General features: G+C 45.0%; 1 protein-coding gene across 1 annotated transcript in view; it reads right to left on the reverse strand.

The window, feature by feature from the left end:
- PRKAR2A (protein kinase cAMP-dependent type II regulatory subunit alpha) overlaps nucleotides 1-24,302 on the reverse strand; it is a 145,320-nt gene that overhangs the window by 3,637 nt on the left and 117,381 nt on the right. Inside the window, exons 5-10 of the mRNA XM_054976940.1 lie at nucleotides 22,294-22,400; nucleotides 19,877-20,030; nucleotides 15,902-16,003; nucleotides 14,411-14,485; nucleotides 12,255-12,320; nucleotides 2,074-2,212 (exon numbers count right to left, since the gene is read on the reverse strand). Coding sequence (XP_054832915.1) covers nucleotides 2,074-2,212; nucleotides 12,255-12,320; nucleotides 14,411-14,485; nucleotides 15,902-16,003; nucleotides 19,877-20,030; nucleotides 22,294-22,400 — 643 coding nt within the window. The remainder of the gene's footprint in view (nucleotides 1-2,073; nucleotides 2,213-12,254; nucleotides 12,321-14,410; nucleotides 14,486-15,901; nucleotides 16,004-19,876; nucleotides 20,031-22,293; nucleotides 22,401-24,302) is intronic.

Here is a 24,302-nt window from a genome sequence, read left to right on the forward strand (position 1 = left end):
GAAAGGGAGGAAGAAGGCTCAATGTAGAGTCAAATGGCTCTTACCAAACCAGTTTATTTCAGCTACTTTTCATGGTTGGCTTTGTTGAGCCACAACAGTATTAAAAAGATGGCTGATGCAAAGCAAAACTAATGAGCTTGTCCCCCAATTCCCCACTGTGCTTTGAACAAAAGTGTTCTTCCTCAGGGAAGCCATTCAGCAAATTAAGAAATCAATACTGTGATTCAATTACATATCCTCCAGCTTATTTCCGAGTAAACAGCTAGCCAAATATCGAGGAAAGCAGCTGCTCTATGAACAAACAACCTGACAGGAACTTGAAATTAGACAATGGTGGGTTAAATGTCCGCTTCTAGTGTAATGCTGAAGAAGATTTAAGAAATCAGAATACTGGTTCCTTACATTTATATCTTTAGCACTCTCTTGGAAGAGAAACATTTATACTAGAAATACACGGCGAAGTTTGTTAACAAACCTGCCTAGCACCCAATAGTTTTGCCCCTTCTCCATTCTCCTAGGTCGGTGGTTAAGCAGCCTTCCAGGGAACTACAGAGTTCCTTGTAAGTTTAGCAGCAGTTCCTTGTGGGGAAGATAAGTAAAAGAGGGCAAGTACCGAGTATGTTCTAGGGCACACTCTTACTTGAAGAGAAACTCAACATGCCTGGCCTGATGCTGAGCCAAAAATGCACACAAGAACATGCTCCACAATCTCATCCAATGTGCTGGGATCCCATGGCAGACACACACAGGTTCCTCAGCAGGTAACTTATGTGGGACGGGTTCTATGTAGGTTTAGCATTTGAAAAAGTCTGTTATGTTACACGGGGCACAAGTGAAAAACTCTGTTAGGTTATGGGGGAAAGTCAGTCTCAATTCATATGCCAGCATTTTCTATCAGTGATTGTGGTGGGGTCCATTGTAGAAGTTGAGGGGGATTTACCACCTCACCTGTATTAACATCATGCTCCCTTGTTTGGACTTCTTCACAGCTACTTGCCTGACTGCAGAGGGCAACCTGGTATCTGGCGCTGTATTAATTTGTTCATCCAGTATCATGTTGTAATCCCAGCCCGCTGGCTGCCTGCCCACTCCTCTGCCCCCAAACACTTGGGCAGATACTCCCTCCTGACAGTCATTCTTGCTACTTCCTAGAAAACCCCACTGCCTCCAAATCTACTATATGCACTGGCTGGAGGAAACTGACAACCAAGTTGAAAATGTCTCACTATCAACTTTAAAACTTCATTCTCTGTGTGGCAAAAGCAGAGTCCAAAAGAAGCATGGTTAGTCTCAAGGGAACACTACATATTTCTTGAACTCCAGCAGGGGAATGAGCAGGAAAGGGACAGTCCAACCCAAATGACCACCAGGATCCAAAAACAGGACTGGATCCTATTTGTGATGCTGATTCTTTGCTGGGGGAGGAAGGAGCTGGATTTCTGCTGCCCCAGACACAAAACTTTATACCTAGCTAGTTTATTTGCTACAATCAAGATCCAGAATGAGAAATGAAAGCAATGAACGCAATCCTGATATTTCCCTTAATTAAGGCACGTGTGACAGCAAGAGAGCTTCCAGCTTAGAACAAGATGAGGCTCCAGTGAACATTGTTTTGTGTCAGTGAGGAGATGGATGGATGCAGAGATTTCACTGACCAAGACGAGTCTGATTAGACAAGTCTGAGACTCAGAACCACTGTGCTTCACTGCTGCTCTATACCATCTACCTAATACCTCAGTTGATACCCCTTCCCTACAGGAGTTTTAGGCAGATGACCACCACATTGAGGGTATTTCTCGTTTGGGATCCACCTTTCAGAAGCACAGTGAGAATGAAGGGGAAGAGTGTCATTACAGCAGACACATGCCTGCCTAATTTAATCCATAATAGGAGGTATTCTATATTAATACTTTGTATTCCACGGTGTATGAACAGGTATGGTTTATGAAGACCAGCAAGACTGATGGGAATCACAGGTGGAAGATTTGTTCATTTCACTAAGGGCCCCTCTTATCTTTACCTCCATAACCTGAGATGGTATTTGATAAGGAAGGAAGCATAAGAAGTTCTTACCTAAACATTTGACCTCTCCAACAGCATACGCAGAGGCAGCTCTTGGTTTGTTGGTAACAAGTGCAAGCTCTCCAAAATACTGTCCTTTTTGACACCGAGCAATCTCCACCTCCTGGTTTGCATCCTTGTTTGTGACAGTCTGCATTAGAGATACAACACTCAGAAGTGACTCTTGCTTATGGACACCACACCACATCAACAGCTCCCCCCCCCCCATGAATCCCATCCATACAGAGATAACTCGAGCATGTCCTGCTCCAAATTTTGTGACTATCAAATTAGTAAGAGGCAGAGTGTTTTCTGTAGTTACACCCTCACTGTCCTGTCAAAGAAAGCCTTTAAGGGGTGATGAAGCATTTTTGGCTGTGAATCCCACATATAATTTGTAATATTTGCTTTTCTATTGCTGCTGCTGTGTGCATTTCACAAGAAAGTTGCATAGTTTTAAACTGAGGTTAAGACTAAATAATTGATTTTATTGTTATTCTTTTATTGTTATCCCATTTTCAGTCACCAGGAGGAAGCCTACTTCATGAGGTTTTTTAAATATTCTCCTAGCAGCTGTCAGAGAGACAGTCTAGTATTCTGCACGGACAAAATTCTTTCAGCTCGCCTACCTCTGTCACAACTTGACCCCTCAAAAACGTCTCCGCAGCAGTATAGTGGGAGGGCTCAACTTCATTCAAAACAAACAAGAAAGCTTCTGAGAGCACTGAAGATCTTGCAAAATGCTTGTTTGTTAACTGAATCTTATTATTGTTCCATTAGGAAATTCAAGTGCTGTGCTGATAGTCTAAAAGAGTATATTTGTCAGCACATGAGATAATTTATACAAAAGGGCTAAGTGGCTTGGTGCAGATGTATTGCTGCCAATCTTTCAAGTCTGGATGATCAATTAGGATTCAGACCTAAGCTCATGTCCTTCCCTCTCCCTTTCACTGCATATATTAGAGCTGTTATAGCACAATGGTTAAGTGGTTCGGCTGCGAATCAGCACTCTTCTGGTTTGAATCCTTCTACTGCTGTGAGCTCAGTAGGTGGCCTTGAGTAAGCCACTCCATGTAGCCCCAGCTTCCCAGCTGTATTGTGGGGATAATAATAACACTAACTTATTCACCACTCTGGGTGAGGCACTAATCTGTCTAGAAGAGCGGTATATAAAACAGGGTTAACATACCTGTAACTTATGTTCATCGAGTTCTTCTGTGCTGACACACATGGGGACTGCGCAGGCGCAGGCCAGCCGCCGGAGAATTTTCTAGAGCTTCCATGGCTCCGAAGGGGCCGTTTGTCGCGCGCCTCAGCGACCGTTTTCCCGCCCAAACGGTCACGTGATCCTCCAGCGACCAACGGCCCCTTCCCTCAGTTCTCCCTTGCCGCCGCTTGACCAACACACTTCAGCCGTAACACCTTAAAAACACCAATATCCGTTACAGCCATCACAGTATTGTGCATTGGAGTTCACAGCGGGGTAGGAGGGAGGGTTGTGTGTCAGCACAGAAGAACTCGATGAACATAAGTTACAGGTATGTTAACCCTGTTTTCATCTTCGTTCTTCTGTGCCTCCACACATGGGAGTGTACCAAGCTTCACACAATAAGGAAGGCGGGGGTGAAGTCCAACACAATTTTATTAAGCAAACAAGATCAACAATAAATAGACATGCATATATACATCTATGTAAAAATACTGTGTAAGGACACATAAATACTCAATATTTACATATATACACACCCCCAGGTACATATATACACACTTTCACTCAAGGGTACCCAACAGGTACGTCAAGAAAGTCATACCAAAACTCCCTCAGGAAAAGAGGGAGTGTAAGACAGCCTTGGCCACAGATACATCCTGCTCCGCATTGACATCAACGGCGTAATGCCTGACAAAGGTGTCTGCAGAGGACCATGTGGCTGCTTTACAAATGTTAACCAGGGGCACCCCCCTGAGGAGTGCCGAAGAGGATGCTTGGGACCGCGTGGAGTGGGCTCTGACATGAAGCGGGCAAGCCACCCCTGCTAGGGAATAGGCCTTGCTAATGGCCGACACAATCCACCTAGACAGGGTCTGTGAGGAAGCCCTGCTACCCTTGTCCTTGGCCCCAAAACATACAAACAGGTGAGGACTGGAGCGGAATCCCTTCGTCCTATCCAGGTAATAGGCTAGGGCCCTCTTCAAGTCTAGGGAATGAAGGGCCTTTTCCCCCTTAGAGGAAGGTTGAGGAAAGAAAGCAGGCAGTGAGATATCCTGCGAGAGGTGGAAGGCGGACACCACCTTGGGCAGGAACCCAAGGCAGGGACGCAGGACCACCTTGTTGGGATGAAACACAAGAAAGGGAGGGTCAGACCGCAGTGCAGACAGCTCACTGACCCTTCTGGCCGATGTGACGGCCACCAAGAATGCCACCTTGTAGGATAGCATATCCAAGGGGCATGTAGCCATCGGTTCAAATGGAGGCAACATGAGACGTGAGAGCACCAAGGACAGCGACCACTGAGGCACTGGCGCTGACACAGGTGGGTAAAGATTGTACATGCCCTTAAGGAACTGGCGGGATTGTGGGTGAGAAAACACCGTAGCACCCTCAACTCGGGTGTGAGCAGCTGATATCGCTGCCAGGTGGACCTTGAGGGAGGAAGCCTTCAAGCCCAGGCCACGCAAGTGGCACAAATACTCGAACACCACCCCCAAGGGACTGTTGTCAGGCACCACTCCTCTGGCAAGTGCCCAGAGCTCAAACCTGCGCCACTTGGCCGCATAAGCGCGCCTAGTGGATGGCCGACGAGCATTCAGGAGGACCCTCTGTACCTCGTCAGTAAAGCCTATCGGGGAGGAACGATCCGCCAAGCCGTTAGATGCAGCTTCCTTGGATCGTGGTGGACCAGGCTCCCGTTTAGGAGAAGGTCTTGCCGAGGGGGCAGACTCACATACGTCCGTTGGGACATCCGCAGGAGCTTCGGGAACCAAACCTGCCGTGGCCAGAAGGGGGCCACTAGAATGCAGTCCGTCCCGTCCTCCTCTATCTTGCACAAGACCCTGGGAATCAAGGGGAATGGAGGAAACATGTAGTGCAAGCCCTGCGTCCACGTAAACTGGAAGGCATCCCCAATAGAGAGGGGGTCGCTCCCTGCCCTGGAACAGAACGTGTGGGCCTTGGTGGTCGCCGCAGTGGCGAACACATCTATCACTGGATGACCCCACATCTGGAAGATCGGCCCAACACACTCTACGTTCAGTTCCCACTCGTGTTCCAGTAAAGGGACCCTGCTGAGGGCATCTGCCCGGGCATTGTCCGACCCAGCCACGTGTATAGCACGAAGCGACACGCCGTTCTTGATAGCCCACTGCCAAGTGAGTGTGGCTTCCCGGCACAGGGCCATGGACACTGTGCCCCCCTGCTGATTCACGTAGTACATGGCAGTCGTGTTGTCCGTCTGTACCAAGACCTGACGATTTCTCAGCAGTGCTGTAAGAGACACAAGTGCGAAACGAATGGCCCTTAGTTCAAGCACATTGATATGGAGGGTCTTTTCCCTGTCAGACCAGACATCTTGCAGCGACACATCACCACAGTAAGCCCCCCATCCCAACAGAGAGGCATCAGTGGTAACCGTGATGTCATGGTGTTGATACCCGAAAGGGGTCCCTCTAAACAAGTTGTCATCAGACAGCCACCAGTCCAAGGAGGAGAGGATGACCCTCGGGATAGAGAATTTGAGGGACGGAGGGTGCAGTAGAGCATCATACCTCCGCACAAACCAGTTCTGTAGAGGGCGCATACGCAGCCTAGCGAAAGGCACCACAGAGGTGGCCGCTGCCATATGCCCTAGTAAGCACTGGATAGTGCGCACAGACTGGAACCGGTTCCTTTTAAACATGGACACTAGACCCCTTAGGGACCGAGCCCTCTCCAAGGGGAGCAGGGCCTTACCCTCCACAGAGTCTAACAGTGCACCAATGTAGGACACCTTGCAGTTGGGCACCAGTTTGGATTTCTCCAAGTTCACCAGGAGCCCCAGGCGTTGGCAAGTGCTAAGTACCAAGCCAATGTCCTGCACCAGCCTAGACTCTGATTCAGCCACGATGAGCCAGTCATCGAGGTACGGAAAGATGGTACAGCCTTCTTCCCGTAGGAAGGAAACCACAGGGGCCACACATTTAGTGAACACTCGTGGGGCAGTGGACAGGCCAAAGGGGAGCACCTTATACCGGAAAACCCTTTGCCGGTAAACAAAGCTCAGGTACTTCCTGTGCTCCTTCCGTATGCCCACGTGAAAGTATGCGTCTTTTAAGTCAAGAACCGCAAACCAATCCCCCTGTTTCAGCAAGGCGATCACAGCCGCCAACGTTACCATTTTGAATTTGGTCACCTTGAGGAAGGCATTAAGGCCCCTCAGATCTAAGATGGGACGTAAGCCCCCATCCTTCTTAGGGACCAGGAAGAACCTAGAGAAGAATCCCTTCACAGAGTCCTCATAGGGCAATTCTTCCACAGCACCCTTGGCCAAGAGCGACACGATCTCCGCATCCAGCTCGGCCATAGTGTTATTGACAGCTGTCAGGGGTGAACTGCATCTAGGCAGCTCAACGAACTCCAGCCCGTATCCCAGTTCAACAATAGTTAAGACCCATGAGTCAGATGTTATTGACTCCCACTCAGAGAGGAGTGGACTAAGTCTGTCCGAAAAGTTCGGGGATACGGCTGGCGTGACCCGTCAGTACTGCCTCCCGGTGCCCTGCTGATCCTTCTGCTGGGCCGGTTGTTGTGCCGGACGAGGCTTGAAGGGCTGACGCCTCCTCTGCTGTTGTGCGGGAGGGTAAGGCCGCTGTTGGTAGGCAGGATACTGCTGGTAGCCTGGCCGCTGTTGATGGTATCTGCCCTGGTAATGGTAAGGGCCAGATCGGGGAGCGTACCGTGACCTGGAGGAGGGCTTGTCCGCTGGAGCCAGACCCAAAGACCGCGCCGTCTGCCGGTCCTCTTTCTTTTTCTTCAGGGTCTCGTCGGTCGCTTTGGAAAAGAGCGAATCCCCCTCAAATGGCATGCTCTCCACTCTGGAACGCACCTCTTGGGACAGGGCCGTAGACCGCAACCAGGAGTGGCGCCTGAGGACCACCGCCGAAGCCATCCCTCTAGCAGCAGTGTCAGCAGCGTGGCTTCCAGCGTTCATCTGCTGCTTAGACAGCCTCACAGCCTCTGTCTGCAGCAGGGACACCACAGCCTTCTGCTCAGGAGGGAGGTCTCGTGTATAGGATGCCAACTTCTCCCAGAGGTACAGCTGGTACCCTGCCATGATGGTCTGATAGTTGGCAATCCTCAGACCTAGGGAAGAAACAATGTATTGGCGCCTGCCCATGGCATCCAGTTTTTTGCCCTCCTTATCGGCAGGTACCGAGGAGTGACCCGATCGCCTGGGGTTGAACTCCTCTGTGACCAAGGAGGAAGGTGGAGGGTGTTTCACCAGCGCCGGCCAGGTACCCTGCTTGATCTTGTAGAGCTGCTCAATCCTCTTGGATGTTGGAGGTTGATCGCAGGGCACCTGCCACACCTTCTCCACGATTTCCTCAAGACCCTCGAGCATGGGGAAGCCAACGTATGCCGGGTTGTCTCCATAGATACGTTTGAGGAGCTTGTCCTTGGTCTGGGGAACTGCCGAGGAGATGTCCATCTCGAGAGCCTTGGCCATCCTTGCCATCTGGTCGGCGTAGATGCGGAGGTCCTCGAATGGCGAGTCCGCAGATGGTACAAGCTCTTCAGCTGGCGATGGTTCGGACCAGGACTCCGACCGGTAGCCGCCAAAGCTCTCCACATCCTCCTCATCGGAACCGAGCTGGGATTCCGGAACCTGGTGCGGAGGGGGAGCCCACGTCGACCTCGATGTCGAAGGCCTCGGTTCCGACACGGAGAAACCTGCAGGTGCCCCTTCCCACTGGCAATGGTATGGCGAGGGGAGGTAGGAGGCCTGTCGATGTCGGGACGCAGTGGACCGGACCGATCGGACACTGTCCCCAGACCGACGTCGCTCACGACCGGCAGCTGGTGGAGACGGACGGGCAGGCGACGGACGGCTCCGACGAGGAGACGGGCTCGGTTCCAGCCTCGGCGACCGAAGAGCAGGCGATGTTCGGACCCGACGGCGCGGGCTCGGCTCCGGTCCCGAAGAGAATTCTGCGGGCACCGTCTCGAAGGCCATCGGATCCGGCACCGGCACGGAGATGTCCTCTGGCTCCGGGGAATCCAGATGAGGGGAAGGCGTGTGAGGAAGCACGATGACCTCTTCCTGGGGAGCGGGATGCGGCGACCGGTGATGTTTGGTCTTCTTCTTCTTCTTCGCCGGTTCCGAAGAAGACCTCGGAACCGACGCGCTCCTCGCCTTCGAAGGGGACCTCGGCCTCGATCTCTTAGGTTTTACCGGAATCGACCCGGTCGTCGGTTCCGATCGGGGACTCGGTAGACGGATCCTCGGTTCCGATGTCGGTCTCGGATCCGACCTGGTGGAAGATGCGCTACGGGGCGGCCGCACCGGTCCCTGCGCTGGAGAGGCCGCTCTCGACGCCGAGGCACTCGGGGGACGCGGTTTCGACCCCGACCTCGCGGAGGCCACTGAGCCAGCTCTGGAATGCCGTTCGGCAGAGGGGCTAGGGCCGGCCTTGGAGGAGGGCAACGGGGCGCCTCCGGACATGACCTTCTGCCACAGGGAGGAGTTAAGTCGGGCCTTGCGCTCCTGTCGGGCCTTGTTGGTGAAGCCCTGGCAAATTTTACAGGCCGTTACATTATGGGTCTCCCCCAAACAGAACAAGCACAGTTCATGGCCATCGGTCTTGGCCATTTTAGTGTGGCATTGGAGGCAATGCTTGAAGAGAGCCTTTGAGGCCATCTTCAGGGGCACGCGAAAGGAAGGTCAAAAACAGTCCGAGTCAAATTACCGAGTCCACAACAAAGTCCAAACGAGATCCGAAGAATAGCCGAGGTCACGAAGTCCGAAGTCAAAAGCCAAGCAATCAGTCAGAATAAAGCACGAAGCACAAAAAAGCACAGAGCAACGAAGCTCACGTTCTCTCCAAGCGGCGGCAAGAAGAGAACTGAGGGAAGGGGCCGTTGGTCGCTGGAGGATCACGTGACCGTTTGGGCGGGAAAACGGTCGCTGAGGCGCGCGACAAACGGCCCCTTCGGAGCCATGGAAGCTCTAGAAAATTCTCCGGCGGCTGGCCTGCGCCTGCGCAGTCCCCATGTGTGGAGGCACAGAAGAACGAAGATGAAGCACAGTTATTATTATTAACTCCTTCCTCTCCCTTGCTGGCCTTTTCAACCAACTATCAACTTTTCAGCTATCAACTGTTAAACCAGGTGAGACTATACATCCTTTAGGCCTTATCCACAGCTCCAAAGAATATCTGCACCAACCCTATAGGATGGATGCCACAAATAATTTCTTCTGATAAACAGACTCCCTGTCTGCAGAGTGAAACTTTCTCAGCTTCCACCCTCAGAATTTTGGGCTGCAGCAGAAGGGAAGAAAAGAAAGCCACGCCTCAATGACAAAAATCCTTCTAACGGCTAAAGAGCTCTGTGAGATCCAAGCCAGCTTCTATTCTTAGTTTTGAAATAAGCTATCAATGATAACAGGCTGTCTTAGGCTGGAGGCAGGCTTCAAACTTTGCCCAGTGGAGAGGAAGGATGTATGTCAATATGACTAATGGCAAATTCACAAATGACATTTTCTAGGCATGAGATTGCTCATGAGGACCATTTCATGTAACATTTTCCCAAGGCAAACAAATAAACTCAAACATGTATCTGCAATCACATAGGAATATTCTGCAGATGTCTGTATAGCCATGAGCATACAGCTTGGAAATGGCAGCATCCAAACTATTAACGGCAGAAAAACCAAACACCAGTGGAATTTTCATACACAGCTATGTAAACTAGACCCTCTCCTAAACACAACCTGCTCTTTGCTGGTGGCAAAAAACCCTCCACACTGCTTTCCTTCTCCATAACATAAAACGCATCAGTTAACACTAAAGGTTTTACATTTTATTTTTCACATTTAGTATCAATATATAGCATGATTAAGCAACAAGATGACCAACATGGCCATTTTGCACATTATGGAAAGTGCAATGGCAAACACAAAATTTGCCATTGAGTTTTCCAGAACCTCTTCTGCTAGCAGCTCACTGTGTTCCACTTCTTCCCTCCTGGCTTCACGAGCCACCCACAAAAGAATCATGATTCAATTTGGGGTCTCGACCAACAGCCTGAGAACCACTAGCATAAATGCTTTTCTTCCTACACAAAGGCCCGTCTGCATAAGAACAACATCATCTCTAAAAACGCCCAAATACTCTCTATTAGGGATGTGAGCTTTGGGTTACAGATCACGCCCGATTTGGGATGCTTTGGCATTCCTGAATCAGTCTCAGCACTGCTGAAGCGATTTGGAAATACCGAAGCAAAGTTTACCAAAGCATTTCAGAATGCTTCGTTAAGCTTCAAGTAGCGCAGAAGCAGCCTTTCCCTTGCCATTCCTAAGGAACGCCAAGAGGAAACGGTGTTTCCACTGCTAGTGGGGCTTTCTAGGTCGCTGGGGGTGGCATTTTGCAAGCAAAATGCACCAAATTTACAGGGGATGTACTCCTACCTGTCCTCTCAAGACCCCCCCACCCAAGTTTCAGAATTCTCAAACCAGTCTCCTTTGTTTCCTATGGGGAAAACTAGGGGGGGCTTTCTAACATGGCTGGGGTTAGCATTTTGCAAGCAAAACGAACCTGGACTTGACTGGACTTGATGACTGCACCTGGAGGACACTGGTTTGAGAGTGATTTTTTCCCTCTTTGCGGGGAGGGAAAATTTTTCTTAGTGTGATTCTCTGGTGTGAAGTTGTTCCCCTTGCATCAGTTTGGCTATATATTGGGGGGGGGGGGGCGCTTCAGTATACTTCTAGTTGCAAGAGTGTGTTTCATATGGTTTTGTGTATTTTAAATTGATTCTCTGATGTGAAGGTTGGTCCTCATAAGGAACAATGGAGATCAGCGGTGGATAGGGGCACCTTCTTTGGGGACCATAACATGGCTCCCTGAAGTTGAATCTTTCTGAAACTTGGCTGGTCATGAGAGGAGTGTTAGGAGAGGGTCCCTTGCACGTTTGGTGCATTTTGGTCCCCCATAGGGAACAATGGAGGTTGGTGGTGGATAGAGGCACCGTCTTTGGGGGGCTATAACATGCCCCCCCCAATGTCCAATCTCCCTGAAACTTGGGTTGTCATGAGAGGAGAGTTAGGAGAGGGTCCCCTGCAAATTTGGCATTATTAGGGAAGAAATTGCCCCTCCAGGCCCCCAGATAGCCTGGAGTGTCATTTCCCAGTAGAAAGAATGGCCAAATCTTCCCTAATAATCCTGAAGCGGCTTGCAACTTTGGGATTGGAGTTTTCCCATTTTTTCCTCGCTTAGGGAAACCTGAATCTTTTTTGGGTGCACACCCCTACTCCCTATGACCAATTAATGTACAAATATGTACACATGTATAGGACATTCTTCAAGCTCTCTGATTCAATATCGATACATACACACACCTCATACCACATTTTTACCAAGTCAGACTTGCACATAGCAATCACCATTCCTGGAAATAAAACAGAGGAACTAGCTCTCCGGTTGCTCAACTAATTCTGCATCCACTGTCATCTTACTCAGGCCTCGAGTCAGCCATTTTCCAGAGAAAGCAGTCTCTAGGCTTCTAAGATCGTCCGTTCGCTCTCTTTTGACTACACCATCTATTTTACTGTCAGATAAATGTAACAGAGCAAAGTGACTCCTTAAAGCTGAACTTGGATTTCTTTCCAGAATTCTGCCCAATTGAAGCAGACTGAATTTAAAGCACATCACCTTTATAAATATGACAATTGTGATGGCCAGATCAGTGTATTTACTCTGCCAGAGGCTTGGTGAAGACTCCTGTTCACTGCTTACTTTGGCCTTAATCCACCTGTCATGCACTCATAGATACTTCATTGTGCACTTTTTACTCCAAATGACCCCAGGATTCAGGAAGATCTAGCCATATTAGAACACTCAGGGGAAGGGGGGGTTCAACTTTGGTCACCTTCCCTGACCATTTTTCCTCTCTCATTTTCAAGTGACTGGTTATTGTATTTCACAAGCTTATTTGAACTCACCTTGCTTTTAATCAAGATTTTTACTTCACCAGATTCTACAATGTAAAAGCTGTCTGCTTTATCACCCTGTGAAGCCAAGAAAAAATTAATCAGACGTGGTTTAACTTTATGCAGTTCTGCTCAAATTCTACCTTTCAAATTAGATTGTGTGCTGATTTCCAAAACAGTTGCTAGAAAAGGCTAAGCACAGTACAGAGAGGGAGAGAACAAAGTCCATATTTTGTCAATTAAATATGAGACAGACATCACAAGATACTTGAAGCACAGTGTAAGTTCTGAATGCTTTGGCTTGGGAAAGAAGAAAAAATGGGCCAGAGTCATCACTACTGAATAGTAGTTGCACAAGGGGCTGATGCTGCACTCTAGTATGCATAAAAGAGTTCCAAAAACCTTGAACTTTTTAACAGTCATGTAAAAAGAAATTCCTTGGACTGCAGACTCCCCTTTTCAGGGAGGCTGGAGTCAGTTTTTCAACCAAATGAAACCAAAATTGCAATGAACTTCTTCTGCCTGCCAAAGAACCCCAAGTTCTAAATAAATTTGACAAAGGGAGTCAATTTTACAGACCTCAAAATTAGGTCCCTCTCAGCACAGCCATATTAAGTTCTGTCTACTGGTTCCTAAAATGACTGTTAAGCAGCAGCCAGCAAGAGAGCTCCACCTGTCCACTAGCATTTTTAAAAAAGCTGTTGCATTCATTTCATTTTCCTACTTTTACAGTGACTGACAATATTATTTACCTTTCTGCTGCAAACTCGGCATTTGCCATCCTCCCCTGTTGTGGTCTTCCGTCTGTTTTCTTTTATACACACAGAAAGAGAGGCTTCCTTTGCAGGGTTCCCACCCCCACCCTGGTCAATCTGCCATTATTCTCAATGGGGCTTATATGGTGAGGCAGCTGGAGTCATTGTTTTTCAACCAAATCTCATCAAAATTGCAGCAGAGCTTCTTCTGCCTGTCCATCAAAGAACAGTCACATTTCATGCAAATTGGACAAAGGGTCTGAATTCTACAGGCCCCTGTACAAGCCCAGGCTTTCTACTTTCAGAAGGGGCAAAAAATCTCTCTCCACCCCACCACAGACAAGGGAAAGAGAATAGCAGCTCTCTGCAACTTGGAATCAGCTGGGAGTGCTCTGTGCTCCTCTCGTGCAAGGAACAGATTGGAAGGGAGAAACACCATTGTCCACTTAGTCAGCAAAAAGCAAAGAAAAACAGGTGTTCTTGCTTCATGGCTGGTAAAACATTGGAACTTGGGGGAAAAAATGAGTATTTTCAGGGGGAGAGTTTCATTATTCCCAAGCATCTTGGATTTGTGTTACTGTTCTGGAAAATCAAGGTAATGATGCAAAACAGCTATTTCCGTGTATATTTTCGGTTTAGGTATTCTTATTATGCACAGTCCTACTACATTTACATTTTCAGTGAGTAAAACAACTTGCCTGCAAAAGTATTTCACTCATTCCAAAGGAAAAAAAAAAGTTTTGTAGGATTTTTTTTAACGCTCTCCAAAGTGTCTCAATTTTTCCTTTGGAGATTATTTTTCTGAAAAAATCCTCAGAAACAAACACACACACATACCAGGCCATTTCTATCCAGGGCTAGCCCTGAAAATCTCCTGTGGCTTTAGAAGTTATACAGAAGGGAGCATTCTGCCAGCTGATGCTTCTATCATCCGTGTAATATTTCCCAAGGGAGGCAGTAAAGGCCAAAGGGCCAGTTCTTCTAATAAATGTTGTTAAAGAAAAAGGGTGCGCTTGATAAATATTCTGGAATGCTGGCTAACCACATAACATATTCCCAGCTTTAAAACAAGATCCTTATAAAGGCAAGTCAGGCACTTAATCCTTTCGGTATGTTAGAAGTTGGACAATCTTTGCCCATTCTATTTTCAGAGCACTAGCAAGCAGTATCTCAGGATCACCATCTTCCTGCTGTTTTGAGAAAACTGAGTAATGTAGAGGGTATCCAGAATGGTTTATTTCACATAAAAAATAGATTGACGATGTACGAGTAAAATAAACTGTTAAGTAGGCATAAATAAGTTTTATCAGTGGAAATGGGGAAGAACAATTCATGTTCAAAATGTAGCAAATGAAGGCAAGCAAAGTCACCTATTACCATGGAGTAAGTCATGAGGAAACTGTGCTTATATACCTGAGAAATAATGCGCTCCCCATCTTGATAATTCTTTTCTCCTATTACATCAACAATTTTCATTCGCTCTGAAGGCTGCAAGAGAAAGAAATATAGTCATTTATTGCTCTAAGACCCCTCTTTATATGGAAAAAAGAAGTAAAAATAGTTTAAACAAACACATGAGAATTTACAAGCAGCACTTTCCATCTCATTCTTTTGCATCATAAGAGCGTTCCAAGAAATCATACCTTTGCTTAAAATAGCTTTGCAATCTTATATACTAATAGCCAAGTGGCTCTGATATCTAGATACTTAATTGGAGCCATGAACAGACAAGACAGATCTTCCTACACTCCTCAAACATGCATCAGGTTTGAAGAAAAATCTGAAATCTTAAAAAAAAATACATTGAGGGATTAAAAAACAAAATAATAAAAGCAGCACCTGTAGCTTTAACCAGATGCCCTTAGTGGCTGTTGCTAGGCAACCAGAACAGTTTAGTAAGTGTTCAAGACTTGGTTTCTATCAGGAAAAGGCAGAATGAGGGAGTAGGGCCCTTTCCTGGGCTGTTTTGGCCTTTGAGGGAGGACTTATTGGGACCAGACCTGGCAGCAACCACCAGTGACTTGATACCACATGACTTGCATGGCTCACCCAGGCCTGGCTGCCTGCTACTGTTCAACAGCAGCCCACCTCCCAGCAAAAGCCAGTGTAGTGTAAAGATTAGAGTTTCAGAGCAGGATCTGGGAGACCCAGGCTCGAATCACAACTCTTCTGTGGAAGCTCACTAGGTGACTCTGATCCAGTCATGCACATTCAGCCTAACCTACCTCTCAAGGTTGTTGTGAGGACAATATAGAGGCAAAATAATTTTATAAGCTGCTTTGAACCCTCACTGTGGAGGAAGGCAATAAATTAAGTAAATTAATAAATACTGATGAAGATGGGAGAGATAAAAGGCAAGTTGTTTAGTGGATTTGAAGGAAAGGAGGACATAGGGAGGCTGTCAGGAGAAGGGGAAGAGGAAATAGCTTGAGAAACAGGATACAAGGAAAAGTGAAGCATCTCTCTTGCGAGTCCTTGCATGGGTCCCAACATGGGCCCACCTCACAACAGCACCTTCATCTGGACCATAGAGAGAGGCTGCTGGTGGGGTGTGTGTATGAAGACAGTGGCAGAGAACGCGAGGAGAAGGAAACAGGAAGGGAGAAAGGCTATGGGGGGCAGGGAAAGAAAAGATGACAACATGGTAGAAGAAGGGAAAATTGCAGGCCCTCCACTTGTTTATTCTAAGGTCCTGTTTGCCCATCCGCTAGCAGTCCTTTGACCTTAGTAATTTACACTAAGTATCTGAAATTTGCTGCAGTCAACACAATGTAGCACCTGCTTTCACAAATCACTGCCAATCCACTAAGGCAAGATGCCAACCTACAAGTGCTGAAAAGGCATCTACAAGAGTTCTCCCCAGCTAATAATTCTTTGTGAATCACCTCAGATAAAGAATTTTACCTCCAGTGACTTAAGAAGGGGCACCGACTCGATAAATAGTTCATAGGTCTTCCTTTTCTTTGCATTGTTTTTCAGTATAATTCTTCTGAATGTCACTCGATCCTTTAAGAAACAGCACGAGAAAGAAGCTTATTTCCCTCCGTCATTATATAATTCAGGTAACAAACACAAAGAGGATAAGCATAGAGAAGTCCCCCAAGCTGGCCACACAACCAGTTCCTAATGGGAAGGGGGAAAGAAAGAGAAACAGACAGAGTCAGCCAAGCTTCCTCCAGCTAGCACCTGTCGTCACACTGTCCCAAGTGGCCACTAGCGCAGACAACTGGCCATAAGTGTCCACAGAGCAAGTCCAATGGAGACCAGAAGACTCCCCCTATCTTCTGGAGCAGCAACTAGTGTAGCAACGCCCATGTTTATTCTATTCTCATCTCTGGGTAGGAATCAATGAAATATAATGTGGCCACTAGATGGTAGTGTAAGACACGGTGGGTTAGGAATTCTCCAAACACTCTAGAGATTGCTTTGAGGACCAAATTCCCATGTTAAGTTTTCATACCCTCTAAATGTACACACATGTACAAGGACTATGTATTTGTACTGTCAGAAAGGGCAGAGCAGTGTTATTTTTGTCCCAATGTGCCATAAACTAATCCATGCAGTAGGCAGAAACGTTGACGCAACTACCACCATGCTGCAAAATTCATATGCCCTTTTAGCATGCAGAATCACTCTTGTGTATGCATGAATCAGTGTCTTTCTACCACGTAAAGAGAACATGCTGCACACAAAGATTTTAACTCTGTAACCATGTGCCTTTCACAAGACAGGCAGCCATTTTGCATGTCACTTATTTTTTTAAAAACAAGTCTCTCTGCCTTCTTATCCTTGCCATTCTGTTCCTGCTTTTTTAAAAAAACCTCCTGTGTCAATAATAAGGGAGCCAACAGAAACTGAGGACAGTTTTGTGTAAAGACTTTCTGCAAACGTGTAGATACAGAAAGACAGGTCTTGAGATGCCATACAGAAAAAAGGAAGATGATTTGTCTATGGCCTGAACATGACCATGCTGTAAATGACACCCAGTACGTGATTTGATGACAGGGGAAGTATCCAATTCAGCAACAGACTAGGATGAGAACATGGTTCAATTTTGACCACAGGGAGCAAGATGATCATACACAGCAGGGTTAAGGTTTTGTCGTAGCAGATATGGGTACTAGTAGGGGACCAGGGGACCTTGGTTCATGCTCTTACCACCAGTTTAAACTATACAAGATTCAAAGAGGTGGCTTCTCTATTGTAAGAGTGCCATGATCCCAGAGGAATGAGCTCCTATGACTGAAAAAGACACACTGTGCATCCATGATTGGGAGGTGACAGTGTATATACCTCTGGATTCACTTTGGAATTCTCAAAGATCTGCTCATGTATATTTAGGTATTTTAAAAAATTAAACAAAAGAGAATTCCTGTGTACACATTTGCATTCAGTTAAGTTATTCTGCAAACAGTCTTTGAAACAAATGCCTTTCTCAAATAAAGAGCAAAATGATGAGAGAAAGGAATCCAGAATTATGTCAGAGAAACAGTATGTCAAGGAACGGTAGAGAAAACTTCTTTACAAAGTAAAGAACTCTACATCGTTACAGAATTTTCAGTTGGGTATTGGTCTGCCATAGGACAGCAAGATTTGAGTCCAGTAGCACTTTAAGACAAGCAAGATTTTCAGGATATAAGCTTTCAAGAGTCAAAGATCTATGAAGAAGCTGGTATCTGAAGAAGGGAGCTTTGACTCTCAAAAGCATATACCCTAAAAATCTTGTTCGGCTTTAAGATGCTACTGGACTTCAATCTTATTGTTAACAAACGTTTCCAGAAGTAGCCAATTGTGCACTACAGCAAGATAAGTCCATATTTTAATGGTTGTGCAAGCGCAGCACAAAATGATAATTCAATTTCCTTTTTGTCAGTGCAGACTTGCAATGCAGCTTAGTTAATGGTTCCTACATTTGGGGGGGGAGGGGGGGTTGTCTGTCATTCATAAGTGCCTCCAGGGCTGTGGCAGTACAAAAGAAGGAGAAAATCTCTGGAAACTTGACAATGATGTAGGTAATTAAGTGGGAATATAATTATAGACAAGTAAAACTCTCCCAATAAGAATTTAAGTAGTGAGGCTATTTGCATTCCTCACCAACCTTTTAGTGATTCTGTTAAAAAGTATTCATTCTAGAAGAAGGTCTCAATTGAAAAATATATCTGGAATAAAACGTTATCATTTGTTTTGCCCATCACTGATCAGTAAATTACTCTTGAGTATTGCCGGCATTATTTGCATGAATTTTTTATCGTTTTTAATAAAGAGCCAGGAAAAGCACGGCAAATCTGTGAGCACGTGCCCAAAGATGCACAAGGATAGTGCTGTACAAGAACACCAACTGATCATCAAAATTCTATTACCATACAGATGGATTTAATAGAGGTTGCCATGAAGCTCAGTGAATACAGTGTATATCTAATCCAAGAGACTTCAAAGGCCTCTGTGACGTCAGAGTCACCAAGGCAAACTCCAGCAGGCAACTATGAAGTGCTCCGAAATTAGCAGCTGCACAAATACCACAGATTAGTGCTGGAAGGAAAGTTGTTCATTTTGTAAACATATTCCAGGAAAAGCAGTGCGACTGTTAGTTTGGGGGGGATTTGGCAAAGCTCTTTTCAGACCCACTCTGGGACAAGAGAATTTATACAGACATTTGCAATATCCATATATAGATTCCCCAAAGCAGATGTGAAAAACCAATTATACAGCAAAACGAGCAACTAGCACATTTAATATTGGCCATGACCCCAAAAAACTGCACAAATTGCTCTGTGCGCCTAAGGGAGTTTTGACTTGTGATTCTTCAATAGCAGCCTGTCGTGCCAATTTGAAAAGCCGTTTGCAGCATGACATGGCAGAGTGAGGTAGGGGGAGAGAAAGATTTGAGCTTCAAAGAAAGAAGTAAAACTAGGCATGAAAAAACATTACATATATGGCTGCTATTCCCTCCTTAAGTAATCCTGCCCACCATAATTTTTGCATGAGGCACTGTACATTTTTTGCAGTCTTAGCTGAATAATAATAAACTCAATAAGATAAATGTTTAGCCAGCAATCAGAACAGCCATTCTGCTCCTTGCCCATCTTATATATATATTGGGGGGAGAGAGCAATGAATGTTCAGAAAAGCTTAAACCCATCATAAGGAACTGGCTGTCTAGGACAGAGAACCGGTTTCTTAGGAAATAGTCTCACAGTTAGGAGCCTGCTTTGGTACAAGCCCTTTACAACCAGTACGTAGTTTCGGAGAATGGCTAAAGCAGGGGTCCCCAGTGTGATTCCTGTGGGTGCCATGGTGTCTGCCGATACTTTTCCTGGCGCACACAAAGCGTTTCTAAAAAGAGAGTAGGGGTAGGTGTGGCTTTTGCCTAGTCCTGATTGGCCATTGGAGATCTGATTGGCTTTGCAGATTTTTAAAAGCATTGCTACCACAGCACTGTATGACTGAAGGTGTAAGAAAGAAAATATTTTTAAGCAATGTGTTCATTTTAAAAGACTTTGTATCAAGTAGAACTTCTGCCTGAAATGCTTTAAGTTACTATTAGTTATGCATAACCTCACTTGCTAATATTGTATGGTAGGCTCCGCCTCCTGTGGCAGCCATTCTGTAGTTCCATCTACCAAATTGTGTTAGAATTTCAAAGGTTTCTTCTGCTCAAAAGGGTTGGGGGCCACAGGACTAAGGCCTCCAAATGTCTAACAATCAATTTTTAAGCTTTTCGGGAATGAAAATAATGAGCTCTGACAAATCAGGAACTGGCAAAACAACATGTACTGAGGTTGCTGAGTGAGGAACAATTGTCAGAGTTGATAAACATTATTTACCATGGCATAATACAAGCAAATGAGAACAATTTCACACCAAAAAGGAAAAACTTACCAGTCCCCAAAGGGATCCTTCAGTTGTAGCAACAATTGTTGCAGCTCTAGGAGTATTGTACATCAAGGCCAGCTCTCCAAAGCTGCCACGATTATCATAGCGGCCAACGCAGCGGGACTGGCCATCTCGTGCTACAAAAATATCATACAGTCCCCTGCAATCACAGAGAGGAAAAAAATCCTGGGCATTAAAACAAATGAAAATACTAGTAAAAAAGCACAAACCAAGGAAGGCCATCTTTTCTCCCCTCCTTCCATCAAAAAAAGAGAAGATACATTTTCAAATCTCTCTATTGTGATTTGGACAGAAGATACCCCTGTACGTGTTAAATAACTTGCCCTTTGCCTTTGTTGTTTTTGTGTTCAGGTATCTCCTATGGATCCTATGTCTGCAGGAGTAGAAGGTGTTCATAGTGTGTATCTTTCCCTCTTTCCCACAGCAGCCTCTGCAACCCCTGAAAAGGCACTACTGGGGTGGGAACCACAGGAACTCCCTGGGCAAAAACACACAATGCACAGAGAGACTGCAGTGAGGGGGGAGTTGAATCAGAAAAAATAATCCCCACCTTCCTCGTGTGCCCATGGAAAGCTCCCTCTGCCACCTCTGCTGGGAGAAGAGTGAGGTAGAAGTGAGTTTGCTCGATTCTCCTCCTTAGTGCGATCCCATCTGGCCAGGGTCTTATTGTATACAGGTTCTGTGATCACCCCACAAACTCCCCTTTGCAGGGGTTACAGAGAGCAGTTGGAGGAAACATGGAAAGACCACCACTGTGAGTGCCTTCCATGTGCACAACTGCATATAAACACATTCTGCAACCCATTTTTGTATGAAGTGGTCAAGTTGCGTTTCAGAATGATGGTCCTCAAGAATTTGACTGTTCAAGCAGAAATACAGTTATTTCATAAGCAGAAGTTTTCAAACACCTTTCAAAATAGAACAAATTCACTAAAAGTCCATGGAAATATTCTTGGAGTGACTCAGGCTTAATTGAACACTGGCAGAGATTGCATTCCCATACCCACTATCCACAGCATTCCTCAGGCTTACATATGTTAGCATTCTAGATTCACAGGAAACCACAAATGGACATATTTCACCATATTTGTAGAAGAATTAACTTCATCTCCAAAACTTTCACCATGAAGCAGCAACAGTGCCACGGCCATCTCAGACCACTTGAAAAGAATATAAACACATTTTACAACCCTAACTAATAAATGATATTCTTCCGACACAGAGTTGGTTTGATGACAACCAGTCAAGTTTGTACAATCTATGTTTAAAAATCAGCGATAAGACCTTGTCTCAAGTCTGGGTTTGGCATCCATCTATAAACCATGGTTTGGAAAAGGTTGACAGTAAAAGAGAAGAGTCTTAATTATCACTTTAACAGGTCAAGTCTAAAAAAATAATATGAACAAATAAAAATGTTGGTGCCCCAAGTTCAACTATGGATTTTGCAGGGAGGTGACCAAAATACTATCTCACCTGAGTTCAGACATCATGATAAATGGTGGTTTGTTTAAACTGTGGTTTGTGCAACAAAGTCTGGTTAGTCTAACAGACGTAAGTAACAAATTCTGGTTTGTGTACATACCCCAGCTTGTTTGCTTCTTGCCTCCTCTTTGCCCAAAAGGAAGGAGAATATACTTCCTTGTACTGACAGTTTTAGGTGGGTAGCCATGTTGGTCTGCAGTAGAACAGCAGAATTGGAGTCCAGTGACACCTTAAAAACTAACAAGATTTTCAGGGTATAAGCTTTTGAGAGTCAGAACTCCCTTATTAAGATACCAAAGAAGATATCTGAAGAGAGCTCTAACTCTCGAAAGCTTGTACCCTGAAAATCTTGTTGGTTTCTAAAGTGCCACTGGACTTCCTTGTCATAATGTCTCGGTAGCCAGGCATCTGTAAGACATGGTGCTGCTCAAAGTTGTAGTCCATGATTCAAACATCACAACCAACCACCATTAGTGCACTCTGTTGCTAACAAGCTAACTACAAGCACTAGTTCAAACTCTTGGTTGTGATGGCAGCCAACAAACCCCAATTTGTTGGATTGTCTGGATTTAGCTACAGTTAACTAACTCTCAATTAATTGTGATTTGTAAGCTACAGTTTATCATGATCAGGCACACATGTGAAGTGGCTACTTGTGGCCTATGCATACAATTTCCAAGTAATGAATGAGCCATATATGCAGTAGTGCTTCTTGACTGCATTTGTTGCAATTCACAGTATATGCCCAGGAGACTATCTCCTATTTTTAAATGGCAAACAACTATTACAGAATTTTCTACCCCAGCAATGTACTCTTAGTTATTATATTAGTTAATGGAATGCCACTAGGAGACTATTCGGGGGTCAGACACGGAACTAAGTAATAAAATTAACAACAAAGCCACGCTTTGGCTTCTTACCGTTCAACAACATAAAAGTTGTCTCCATCATCTCCTTGGTCAATTACGTGTTCCTGAGTTTGCACTTTCCTTTCAAACATGGCATCAAGAACCTGCGACAGCTGTTCCTGAAAGGGCAACGGTGCACTGGTTGGAATTATTTGGAAAAGAAATTGGTGAGCAAAGCTATTTTTTTGCCCGAAATCATCTTGTTTATCCACAGAGTTCGCAATTAATGCATTTCTGGACACTGATTCCAGCAGCCACAGTGCTATTTCGCACACTGATGTCTGGTTTAAACATTACACTGTCTTCACAGAGCTTTGACCCTGTAGGAAAACTTGTAGGAAAACAGTGTGAAGCTTGCTTTAAGTTTTTACTCCACAGAAAGGACATAAGTAACCACTGCATATACTGGCTTCTTGAAAGAATTCAAATACATTACAGGATACATATTTTTCCTACATGGTTTCAGGTGGGTAGCAATGGTAGTTTGCACTAGAACAGCAAGATTCAAGATGTTTTTAAATAAATATTTTATTGATTTTCTATACAGCTAGAAAGTAAGAAAAGAGAAAAAAGAGAGGAAAGCAAGAAGAAAGAAAAAAAAACAAAAAAATACACAAAGATTTCATTAGGCTTGCTTATATCAACATTCTAGTTCTCCACATCTCATACTTTATCGTAATACAGAGCTGACTGTGATTTTTGATATTTCGTACCACATTGCCAAGATTCAAGATTTTCAGGGTATGAGCTTTCAAGAATCAAACTCCCTTCTTCAGCACAGAGAATACCATGATCTTCATAGGTATTGTTTCATTGGTATCTAAAGAATGAAGCTTTGACTCTTGAAAGCTTATACCCTTAAAATCTTGTTGGTTTTTGAGGTGCTACGGTGGTCTCCTACATGGTGATTATTTCCATGTATAGAAAATATAACATACATGAAGGAGTTTCACACTTAAAAAATTCTGTAAGTGTGTACTTGCTAGGAGCAATTCATGGTGTTGCAGGGTTCATCACTGTGCTCTCAGCATTAGTTCCCGTCTATAATGTAGAGAATTGGCTCATCTTCTTACAGGGAAGTCATGTGAGGCAGCCACTAAAGCAGTTTGCAAAGTGTTCAAGGAGTGTAAACACTGAATAGTCAAGGCCAGGCAGAGCATATTTTGCACTTGAAAGCATCAGATTTTTTAAGCATGAATGACTATCCTATAGCTTAAATAAATAAATAAATAACTGAATGGCCAATTTCATACAAAGTACCCAGGCAAAGTCAAAATGGGTTGCTTTCCATTGTAAAATTCTATTTCTGTGTTTGACCCCTTACTCTAATTTACTAAACTATACACAGTTGGCATGTCAGGGAGTAGGCAAGGCCAAAACTGCTCTCCCTAACAAGCTAGCTATGCATGAACGAAGAGAGGGTGTTTAAAAATGGAGAACATGTGTAATTTCACCACCTGCAGTCGGAAGCAGTAATGTCAAGAAAAGATTGTACCATGTGCTACTCCTGTATTTCAAACAGTTCTATAAAAGGCAAGAAGAAGAAAATGAGTGGGGTGAGGGGCATATGAAAAGGTGAGAGAGTGTCAAGAAAACAATGGTTTGATTGACAGCAGGTCAAAAACAGCAGGGCGAAAGAGTTCATTCAGTAGTAGGTATCATCTGGAAAATAATGTATGCAGTACAAAAATGAGGGGAGACTTGCTTCATAACAAGAAAAATCAGATACGTGATTATGGTATGTGTGCTTCTCAATGCAGATTAAATCAATGTGGAAATATTTATTGCAAAGAAGCTATACCTTCAAGCCACAGTTTTATTTAATCATTTATGAAAATTGTGGTTTTATAATGGATTTATGTCAGACACTCATCAAAGTACAAAGTTAAAATTTCTGTTGATCACTGAGGTGGATGTTTGTGCTTCATTTTCTGGTCCTCAAGTTAGTTTTATTTTTCATATTCTGCACAGAGATTTTTGACTACCATTAGCACATAAGAAAACCTGTCTGTGTCCAAATA

The sequence above is a fragment of the Eublepharis macularius genome, chromosome 4 (assembly GCF_028583425.1).
Source record: "Eublepharis macularius isolate TG4126 chromosome 4, MPM_Emac_v1.0, whole genome shotgun sequence".
Classification (NCBI taxonomy): domain Eukaryota; kingdom Metazoa; phylum Chordata; class Lepidosauria; order Squamata; family Eublepharidae; genus Eublepharis; species Eublepharis macularius.